At 53.3% G+C, this 10,220-nt stretch overlaps 4 protein-coding genes across 4 annotated transcripts; all 4 read left to right on the top strand.

Annotated features, from left to right (window-relative positions):
- Positions 1 to 489: 489 nt before the first annotated feature.
- J4E85_007406 (uncharacterized protein) lies at positions 490 to 3,259 on the top strand (the record flags this gene model as incomplete). The annotated part of the gene is made up of 2 exons (XM_051471638.1): positions 490 to 736; positions 786 to 3,259. The coding sequence occupies 2 exons, from the start codon at positions 490 to 492 to the stop codon at positions 3,257 to 3,259; spliced, it is 2,721 nt and encodes a 906-aa protein (XP_051324712.1).
- A 1,144-nt stretch (positions 3,260 to 4,403) lies between these two features.
- On the top strand, positions 4,404 to 4,876 carry J4E85_007405 (uncharacterized protein; the record flags this gene model as incomplete). Its single annotated transcript, XM_051471637.1, has 2 exons — positions 4,404 to 4,760; positions 4,853 to 4,876. The coding sequence occupies 2 exons, from the start codon at positions 4,404 to 4,406 to the stop codon at positions 4,874 to 4,876; spliced, it is 381 nt and encodes a 126-aa protein (XP_051324711.1).
- Positions 4,877 to 8,550: 3,674 nt separating this feature from the next.
- On the top strand, positions 8,551 to 8,939 carry J4E85_007404 (uncharacterized protein; the record flags this gene model as incomplete). Its single annotated transcript, XM_051471636.1, has 3 exons — positions 8,551 to 8,616; positions 8,671 to 8,700; positions 8,814 to 8,939. The coding sequence occupies 3 exons, from the start codon at positions 8,551 to 8,553 to the stop codon at positions 8,937 to 8,939; spliced, it is 222 nt and encodes a 73-aa protein (XP_051324710.1).
- A 49-nt stretch (positions 8,940 to 8,988) lies between these two features.
- J4E85_007403 (uncharacterized protein) lies at positions 8,989 to 10,126 on the top strand (the record flags this gene model as incomplete). Its single annotated transcript, XM_051471635.1, has 3 exons — positions 8,989 to 9,846; positions 9,895 to 10,002; positions 10,091 to 10,126. 3 exons carry the CDS (start codon positions 8,989 to 8,991, stop codon positions 10,124 to 10,126), a joined length of 1,002 nt encoding a protein of 333 aa, XP_051324709.1.
- Between the last annotated feature and the right edge of the window lie 94 nt (positions 10,127 to 10,220).

The raw sequence follows: 10,220 nt of genomic DNA, 5'->3' as shown, positions 1-10,220 counted from the left end.
ATCAGACCGTTAAGCGGGCATCTAGCGTCCCTCTCTTGGTGTGTCTCAGATGCAGCGACTTGGCCGCACGAGTAGTAGTCCGCATGCCCTAGGCAGCTCGGCTAGCGGCAGATCTGGAGTGAATGGGCGCGGGTGCACGGGCGTGTGTCGCGGGAAGCCATGACATGCTGCACCTGGGCATCTCGAGGCTCTGCGAAAGTGGGAGAGCCATCGCGAAGTTGACATTTCCATCCTTGACTTGACCTCACCCCGCCGTGATATCCCGAACGCGCATCGCACCCCGTACCTCGCCACCCGTCGCTTTCCGCATCGCCAGTACCCTGATTACCAAGAGCGCCAGGCAGCACCAGCCCGACACCCTGCCAGCGCATGTTGAGACAGCATAACACAATCCTCTCGCCGGAGTCCAGCGCGCTGCAAACGGCCGCAGCATCACTTTTCAGCTAGCGACCTTTGTCTCCACTCACCCACATCCTCGCGTGCACCACCATGGCAGGCCCTCTAGGCAACCCCAACGCCCAATTTTCGGGCCCGCCCTACATGCATCCTTTCCGCCCCGCCTCTGCCATGAGCGCAAACCGCTTCGACGAAGGCTACTCCGAGGACACGAGGAGCCAGAATGAGGGCGACATGGCTATGCGCAGCGACGTGCGCTTAACCGACGCCGAGATGGACGCCGACTCGCCGTTTGCCCTGCCTGACTGGGTCATGAACCTGAGCGAGAACGAACGAAGTGGTAAGTACATATCACGATAGCATGCGCGTCTGCGCTGACATCACATAAGAATTCGCATACGCCATACTACGCTCGCTGCGGACCTCCTCGATAGCCGGCATCGTCGAGAAGCTCAACCCACTCCTGCATCTCGACCCTGTCATGTACCTTCCACCCGAGATCACCTTCCAGATCCTCTCATATCTCAACCCCGAGACGCTATTACGCGCGTCGACACTGTCCCGCTCGTGGAGAGAACGCGTGCTCGACAGCCCCTTATGGAAATTGCTTTTCAGGCTAGAGGGCTGGAACTCCAACTTCCCACAGGTGCGCGCATACGAGGAGGCGCAAAGACAGAAGCGCGCAGAGTTTAAGGAGAAGGAGCGGAAGACGCGACACAGAGCCGCCGAAGACACCGATTACGGCAAACCATCCCACAAGAAGCGCGTGCGAGAACGGCAGTTGTTTGGTGACGGGGCCGCGTCGGAGAATGGCACACAAAACATATCAGAGCCAATGGCCGTTAGTGGTTCTGCGGGCAATGCCTGGGGCGAACAACACGGTGCTGTAGAGGCTGATGACAGTCCATCCGTCAGGTCTGAGGATAAGATGGAGGGCATCTCGTTCCATGGTGCATCGCCGACGGCCTCGCCTACTGATGTGGCACGCCGAGAAAGAAGACAAGGCGCGGTCACTGAGGAGACATCACAGGCGGGCACCTCCGCGGAGAACAACGGGCCTCCGATACACCCTTCGCTCTTGCTTCCCGGCCCTGAAGCAAGGATCAACTGGCAATATCTCTACAAGCAAAAGAGGAGGTTAGAAGAAAACTGGAGCACCGGACGATATTCCAATTTCCAGCTACCACATCCCAACCACCCCGAGGAAGCTCATACCGAGTGCGTGTATACCATACAGTATTCTGGGAAGTTCCTGGTGAGCGGCAGCAGGGATAAGAGCATCAGGGTCTGGAACCTGGACACTCAGCGCCTTGTACACCCGCCACTCGTCGGCCACGCAGCGTCCGTGCTGTGCTTACAGTTCGACGAGCGCCCCGAACAAGACATTGTAGTCTCTGGTGGTAGCGACTGCAGGGTGATACTGTGGAAGTTTTCCACCGGACGCATCATCAAGGAAATCGAGAAGGCGCATTCCGAGTCGGTCCTGAATCTCAGGTTCGACGATCGCTACCTAGTCACTTGCTCGAAAGACAAGACGATCAAAGTATGGAACCGGAAAGAGATGCTGCCAACGGACGATACCTACCCTTCATCGACCATGAAATCGGGCGCTCGCTTCCCTTCTTACATTATCAACATGCAGGAACACGTCGAGGCCCAACACCTTCACTTCAAACCTCTCCTTCCGTACAGCCTGATCATGACCTTGGAAGGACACGGCGCTGCAGTCAATGCCATCCAGATTCTCGATGGCCAAATCGTCTCTGCGTCTGGAGACAGAAGTGTCAAGTGCTGGGACGTCCGCACTGGAGCATGCACGCGAACCTTCTCGGGCCATACAAAGGGTATTGCATGTGTTCAGTTCGACGGACGACGCATCGTTAGTGGCAGCTCGGACGAAAGTGTACGCATCTTCGACCGCGCAACTGGGGCTGAAGTGGCCTGCTTGAACGGCCACAGTAATCTTGTGCGCACCGTGCAAGCTCAATTCGGCGACCTTCCTGGCAACGAAGAGGAGCTTGAAGCCGAAGCGCGGTCGATTGATCAGAACTACTTCGCAGCGCAGGCCAGTGGTCAGCTCACTGGTCAGAACCTCAGCAGAGAACAGCGACGCGCTCGTAACGCCGGTTCTCGTGACCCATCAAAGGTATTCGCCTACGGGGCCAAACTACCACCCGGTGGCGGCGGCAGCAAATGGGCGCGCATAGTCTCCGGCTCCTACGACGAGACAGTCATCATCTGGAAGCGAGGTCCAGACGGAGCATGGGAGAAGTCGCAAACCCTCCTCCAAAACGACGCCGTCCGAGCAGCCGGCGGCCGCCCCCGAAGACCCGTCAACCACGCAGCCAACGCGAACCACCCTGCCCAACCCCCGAACCAGCAAGCAAACCCCCAAACAGCCGCACAACAAAACAACTTCCAAGCCCTCGCACAGCAAGCTCAAGCCCAAGCCCAAGCAGCCCAAACCCTCGCCCAACAAGCTCACGCCCTCCACGCAGCATCCCAAGCAATGCATGGCCCCACCGCGAACGCCGCCAACGCACCCGCAAACACACCTGCGACCGCCAACCCAGCTCTCACAGCTCCCAACCCTCCCACCGCAAACGCCGCACCCGCACAACAAGGCGCCGCCGGCCCTGCCAACGCTGCACCGCACCACCACCATCACCATCATAACCACCAGCCTCACCCCCTCGCCGCGCCTCTCACCAACAACGGCACTAACTCGCGTGTGTTCAAGCTGCAGTTTGATGCCAGGAGGATTATCTGTTGTAGTCAGGATCCGACGATTGTGGGGTGGGACTTTGCGAATGGGGATAGGGATATTATGCTTGCTAGTCAGTTTTTTGGGGACTCTTATTAGATGTAGGAGGTTTTGCCATGGTGTCTGAGTGCTGGTTTCGAGTACTTTTGGAGTCGCTTGGGTGACGTTGGCGATGATTGATGGGGATTCATTTGTATGATGATCTATGTATATAGGGCATGTTTGCATCGCATTGGGTGCTGGATTCGGTTTTGGTGGATATGTTTTGTAGCGCCCTTCGACAGGTTAATGAAATATCCTATCAACTCCTATATTTATTACTTTTGAAAGCCCATCAACAGCAACTGATCGAGATACCGCAGATTCGAGTGAGTATGCTAGATGCATAGGTCCGGAGTACGGGGATGTGTAAGTATAAACAACACGGATTAGAAGAGAACAGGAGGTGGGCACCGAATCAAAAGCACAAGATGGTCTGAACTTGGATGATATACGAGGACGCACCCCAGAGTACTGTTTCTGTTGCACTGCAGCCAGGTATAAGTCGTTATCTGGTGTCTTGGTCCTGCACTACAGCCGAGCGAATGTCGTGGCGACCCACGAGTGGGATGCAGTCTTGAAGGTCTGCTGCATTGGATGTTGGCTGCACTCAGCTTGCCTTGCCGGGTTTTAAGCCAATGATCACTGGCGTTCATGCATGGAACGAACAAGTCTGATTGGCGGTGTGTAAGCAAAGACACCATCGGGATCGCCATGCTCGTTTCTGGTTTCAGCTGGAACGTCTTTGGGTATATAGCTGCGCCCGCACATTGTCAGCTCCTGCGCTCGCGTTCATGCGAGCTTCGGTCGCCTCTGGAATTATCGAACTCACACACAGCTTCTGTGCCTAAATGGCGTCTTGGACTCGGTTCTGGCGTTGGCCTTTCGCATTCAAATCTCTGCCCCTTCGCATCGACAAATGGCTGATTCCGCTACCGACTGGTTGGAAGTTATCGTTTGGTGTTTGGGTCAGATTTACTGTGGATCCGCCAGGGGTTCCGCCCACCATCACTTCGGTGCGTTCACCTTAATCGGGAACTTTACCAGCAACTAACCTTTCCAGAGCGAGAATGTATACGTGCATTCGCAGCTAGAAGAAAGACACCAATTCCGTTTGCTCGAGCTGCACCCTGGATCACCTGGAGACACGATCAAGGCCACTCTAGTGACGAAAGATTTAAGAAATGCTCCCTCTTACGAAGCAATGTCCTACGTGTGGGGAGATATGTATGACCGCGTCGACATTCTGGTCGATGGTTGCAACTTCAAGATCACCAAAAACCTCCACGACGCTCTCGAAAATCTGAAATCACCAACGTCAATCAGAATACTGTGGACCGACCAAGTGTGCATCGATCAATACCACAACACGGAGAAACAGGATCAAGTTCATATGATGGACGAGATCTACAAAGCAGCGGATGGTGTCGTCGTGTACCTCGGTCAGTCCACGGAGCAAACTGAGATAGACATGCAGCATCTGCAGTCGTTCATGGAAAGATATGGCCAGAGAGAAGAGAGCCCATGGTCACACATCGCAATTCCCGAGCTCGAACAGAGCGTCAGTCGCATACTGACGAGACCGTGGTTCGGAAGGATGTGGACAGTCCAAGAAGCGGTGCTAGCACGGCGAATAACGCTACAATGTGGCAGGCACAAGATTCGCTGGACCTGTGATCTGGGTACCTTACGCGCGTTAGTCTTCCGCATCAAAGCTGCTGTCGTGTCGCCAATCTACAACCTCCACAGACGAGACGAGAGTGAGTTAGACTGGACGCCTTTGCTTTACATTCTCGAGTCACAGATGCGGCAGGCTGCGCGGCGAGAGTACTTCATTTTGGAGAGGAACTTGCTCGATGTGGCCTTCGACTTTCGGCATCGTCGATCTACTATGCTGCATGATATGTACTATGCCATTCTTGGCATTGTCGAGAGTGATCAAGGGGGAAAGCTCCTTGATGTGCAATACAATATCCCCGCCGAAGAGGTGTATGAGCGTTTCAGGGCTGCGGTTCAACGGATCAGTGAGATTGAAGATGTCCCGCTTGCATGAAATTGCGAGGTGTGAAAAAACTGCTATCAGAGTGTGCGATGGACGCAATTCTATAAATAGTAACCGAGGTATCACTCCGGGATGGTTGCGGTAGTCGAGAGTAACAGGATTCAAAGCGCTTCAGCATCTGACATTTGCGATCTTACTCTTCCAAGAGTGACTTTGTGCATAGGATTAAATTGAATTGTGGGAATCGTGATTGGCGTTCTACTCGCTCTGCGTTATCGCAGTACCAGTGAAGTGTCCTGCTTACAGATAAAGACGAGTGCAACTGACTAGACAAGATCGAAGTATTGAGCCGCAATACCGGCGTTTCTGAGCGCCTCTACACTTGTCTCGATTGTTGGAAAGTAGTCCTTTCCATGGTCATGAGCTTGAAAGCCGGTGTTGAGGAGCAGTTTGTCCAGTCTAGGATCTTCGTACTGCACTTCCCCTGTACGCTCGTTCCTAAAGGCAAGTGTGACCCTCTTTGCGTGCTCGTCATAGTAAAACAATTGCCGTAGATGTTCTGGTAAAGGCCCCAATAGTGTCTCACCAGTGTTGATACCTGATGTGTATGACTCGCCAACAACTTGATAGGTACCGGCTCCGGTCTGACGAAGTATGATGGCAGAGTGGCATCCCATTATTACACAGACTATGTCATCCGGTCTGGCGGATAGTGGAACGATGCCAACCGAGCCTTCCGTCGTAACGAAGAAAGACCGGTTGCGACACAAATGTTCGACGCTGTTTTGGTATTTGGCCCAACCATCTTTCGAGTCTACGTCGTCGAACAAGAGGAACCTTCCTTCCATTTTAAACTTGAATGTTTGTATGACCGACTTGAAGTCCGGAAAGTCTTCGCGGATCGGGATGATGGCATGGCGAAAGAGACCGCAACAAAGCGCGTCACACGCTGCGCTCACCTGAGATGTCGTTAAGCCCATGGAAACAGGCGAATTGGATATGATCATAGAACAAAGGAACGTTAGCATAGTCTGAAAATCATCCTCGCGATCGCCGAGACAAATGGGTATGACGTCTTGTATTGTCGCGATCGCCACGCCGACCACACGTAGTATCCCTCCCCCTTTGTCAGTTGCAATCGAGTTGAAATTAGCGCTTGCGTTGCTTGAAATTCTGGGAATAGGCGTCGTTCTCGAGTCAATCGACCAGTCTGGGACCCATGTTGGCATGTGGCGCCGAATATCTTGTAGCTCGCATTGATGGAGAACAGATAGTTCCCTCACGAATTCAATGAACCGTAGAGTGACGTCTTGATAGACAAGAGCTACATCTCTCGAATAATTCGGGATGATGCCTAAGCCCTGAAGAGATGGGTGAAGTAGGCTCAACACGCCATATATCCTGTCTCGGGGGTCTGCGCATACAGTATGCGCAAGCTCCGTTCGCAAAGTTTCGAGATGGTAAGGCCCGCCTTGACAAATCCTGTACACCAGCAGAATACGGGATATGAAACTCGCGGATTGATCTCCAAGTGCTGTAATCAGCGCGCCACCTTGTCGGTAGATAAAGAGGATAGCGTTCGTAAACTGAAGCCAAGACATAGAGAGTTCACCACAACGAACAATTGCTTTAGTGGCCAGCCCGATCTCTTGACGAATCCAGAGACGCTCAAACCACTGTCGATGCAAGAGACGATTGACAGCATGAGCTTCATGATTTCGGAAGGTGTACTGTCGGAGCTCTACTAGCACATGGTAAGACAGATCGTTGACTGCAGCCTTGGGCTTGAACGAGTGACTGATCCAATCCACATCGATGCACGAACCGATGGCACGCATGACGTCAAAGGCATCGAAAGAGTCGTCTTCCTCGGGCCCAAGCCAGACAACAACCTGAAGTGCCGCTCGGTAGATATCGCCCATTAAGGTGACTTGATAGCTTCGTTCATTCAGATTGCTCTGGTCAATGCAAACTGCGTCTACCCATAATGTTCGGGACTCGTTGGCGTATCTGAGATACCGTAACGCGGTTGCTAAATTTTGCGTGACCGAGATGGGGTGGCCTCGGGAAGGACCGACGAGGATGGAAACCGGATTGGCTGGCGAGCCCCAGACGTAGGATAGAGCCTCGTAGGTGGAAGTTCCATCCAAAAGCACTTGCTCCAACTCCACGTGAAGGTCATCTGAAAAGTCGCCAGGACTGAGTCTCAGAAGCCTTACGTGTTTGCCTGCTCCAGGAAGCGGAAGAGCTGAATATCGGTATGGAAGCATGGTAAATCGGAAGCGAAAGAGGCGAGGCTTGGAATGGGCGTATTCGAGATGAGGGATGTGGAATTGTTGGGCCGGTGAGGCTAAGGAGCTCAAGTATATTGCTATAGCGGAGGCGGCTGGAGTGGTGGAGGAAGAACCGACCAGATCCTATAAGTCCTGCGGGTTTGACGTTGAGTTAAAGCGCTGGCAATGAATGAGATCGGAAGAAATCACGGAACACGCTTCGCGCCCCAGCTTAAGTCCAGCGGTAGGCACCAGCGACCGCTGCATTCCGTGTCAGCTGCAATCTATGCTGTGAGCGAATAATAAGGAAAGCTCATGCGTGTAACGTTGGTGTTGTGTTTGATTGGCGCTATGCTTGCGAAAACGCCATGAGGTGGCGCTGTAGCTCTCACCGGAGGTTCTTGAGTCCAATGACGGGCGCAGTCGTATCTCTACGCATAGACAAAAGCCTTGCCAGGCCTCGGTTCGACGAAATTCGACCATCCCAGCCGCAGCCGCAGCCTCAGACCGAAGTACCATGCCGCCATACAGTAGTCATAGCCCTTCATGGCAAGTTGTAACCTTTTTCATCCGATCACGAAGTACCTAAGTTACTCGTAATGGCAAAACTGACAGCGGTGCATGAGCAAATCCTACACCACGGTCAATACTCAAAATACCCGGAAACGCTTAGGGTACTACTGAAACAGTCATTCTTCTTGGCGCAATCTTCAGGATACCTGTGCGGAACGTCTCTCATATATGGCAAGTAATTGAGTGCCGTGGTGGTCGTGAGGGTGAGATTGTCAGTGACGCGTCGAGATGCGCGTCATCGGAAATTGACCAGAGCGCCAAGCTTGATCGGCGGCGCTAGGTATCCCTGCTCATCGCGCCGGATGCTCGAGCAGCGGAAGCAGCGCCCCATCTTCAGCTGACAGCACTCAAGATGGACCTAGTCTACATGTCTCATTTGCCCTGCACCGGTTTGACCTTGCATTCACTATAGTTTTACATACTATCGCTATCGAAACCTCCTTCGCAATGCACAACTAGCGAATTACCGTCCCTACAGCGAACCCACGAGTGCGAAGCCCACCATGGTTGTCAAGTCGGCTTCAGGAACTCTGGGCGGGGTGCCTATGAAGCATGTTTCTCTCGTGACAGTAGGCCAATCTTTATCGCACTCATTGTATACGCAGAAGCTAATCCCTACACAGCTTATATTTCAAAACTCTGCCCTCATCCTGGTACGATTGCCATCCACCGCGAAGCACTACCCCAACGCGATCGAAGAGCACACAGAACATGCGAATACTGTGGATAAGCATGCGACGAGTGACAGTGGCTGACGCGACCCCAGGTTATGCATTACTCCAGGATAATGCCTCTGACTGGAGAGCAACGATACCACGCGAGCACAAGCGTCTTCTTGAATGAGGTCATCAAGCTCGCTATAAGCTTGACTATGGTACGGCACTCGGGTTGAGAGGGATGAAGTGCTTTTAGGCTCACGACCGTCTTAGGCATTACACGAGATGTCGGGCAACCTTCCTTCGAACACGACGATCCCCACACTGTTCCGTACCCTTACGACCGCGATCTTTACGAACGAGAGCTGGAAGCTTGCGATACCGGCCGTGTTATACACGATACAAAACTCCCTTCAATACATCGCTGTCAGTAACCTGGACGCCGCGACGTTCCAGGTGACTTACCAGCTCAAGATCCTGACGACGGCTATCTTCAGCGTGTTGATGCTGGGTAGAACACTCTCGGCGCGCAAGTGGCTATCACTGTTGCTTCTCATCATTGGTGTATCCATCATACAAGTACCGCAAGCGACTGCACCGTCACCACCACGAGCATCTGGTGCAAAGCCATGGACCAAGACGCTGGAGCAGCTGCACGACCTTGGTGAGAATGTCGCAGGGCGGCTAGGGAAACGGTCTGGGTCATACGAGGGCATACACGCGGATCGCGCAGCCCAGATACCCCACATGAATTACCGGGTCGGGCTCATGGCTGTCCTGATCTCTTGCGCGCTTTCAGGCCTAGCCGGGGTTACCTTTGAGAAGATCTTGAAGGACTCAACGAGCGCCAAGCAGACGCCGCTCTGGGTCCGCAACTGCCAGCTCTGTTTCTGGTCGCTCTTTCCGTCGTTGTTCCTGGGCGTGATATGGAAGGATGGGGAGATCATAGCGAAGACTGGATTCTTCGTCGGCTACAACTGGGTGGTGTGGACGGCTATCGGCCTTCAAGCAGCTGGTGGCATTGTGGTTGCGCTCGTCATCAACTATGCCGATAATATCGCCAAGAACTTTGCGACATCGATCTCCATCTTGGTTAGTTGCATTGCAAGCGTTTACTTCTTTGACTTCAGGGTGACGCAATCTGTAAGTTCCCAATGGCACAGTAAGGCTCATGATGCTGACCATCGGCAGTTCTTCCTAGGCACATGCGTCGTGCTGTTCGCGACCTATCTTTACACCAAGCCGGAGCGGGGCTCGCAATCGTTGCCAGTCAGGATTGCCGACTTCGAGAAGACCACGGTAGATCGCACCATCGATACCAATAAGCCGCGGAGGTCATCAGTGTATGAAGCTGCTCCAAAAGCAGCACCGGAATCGCCCTCTATAGAACGGCATTCTCATAAGCGAGATGCTTGAGCGATAGTAATACAGGGACCATGTGATCACAATGCGGACGAGGTGCACGCATAACTGACAGAGATCTACGCGCTCACTACCTCCCTTGATCAAAGTTTGCC

This window comes from Alternaria conjuncta, assembly GCF_024043145.1.
Source record: "Alternaria conjuncta strain BMP 0040 chromosome Unknown scaffold_10, whole genome shotgun sequence".
NCBI lineage: Eukaryota > Fungi > Ascomycota > Dothideomycetes > Pleosporales > Pleosporaceae > Alternaria > Alternaria conjuncta.
This window is presented reverse-complemented; position numbering and strand designations above follow the sequence as displayed.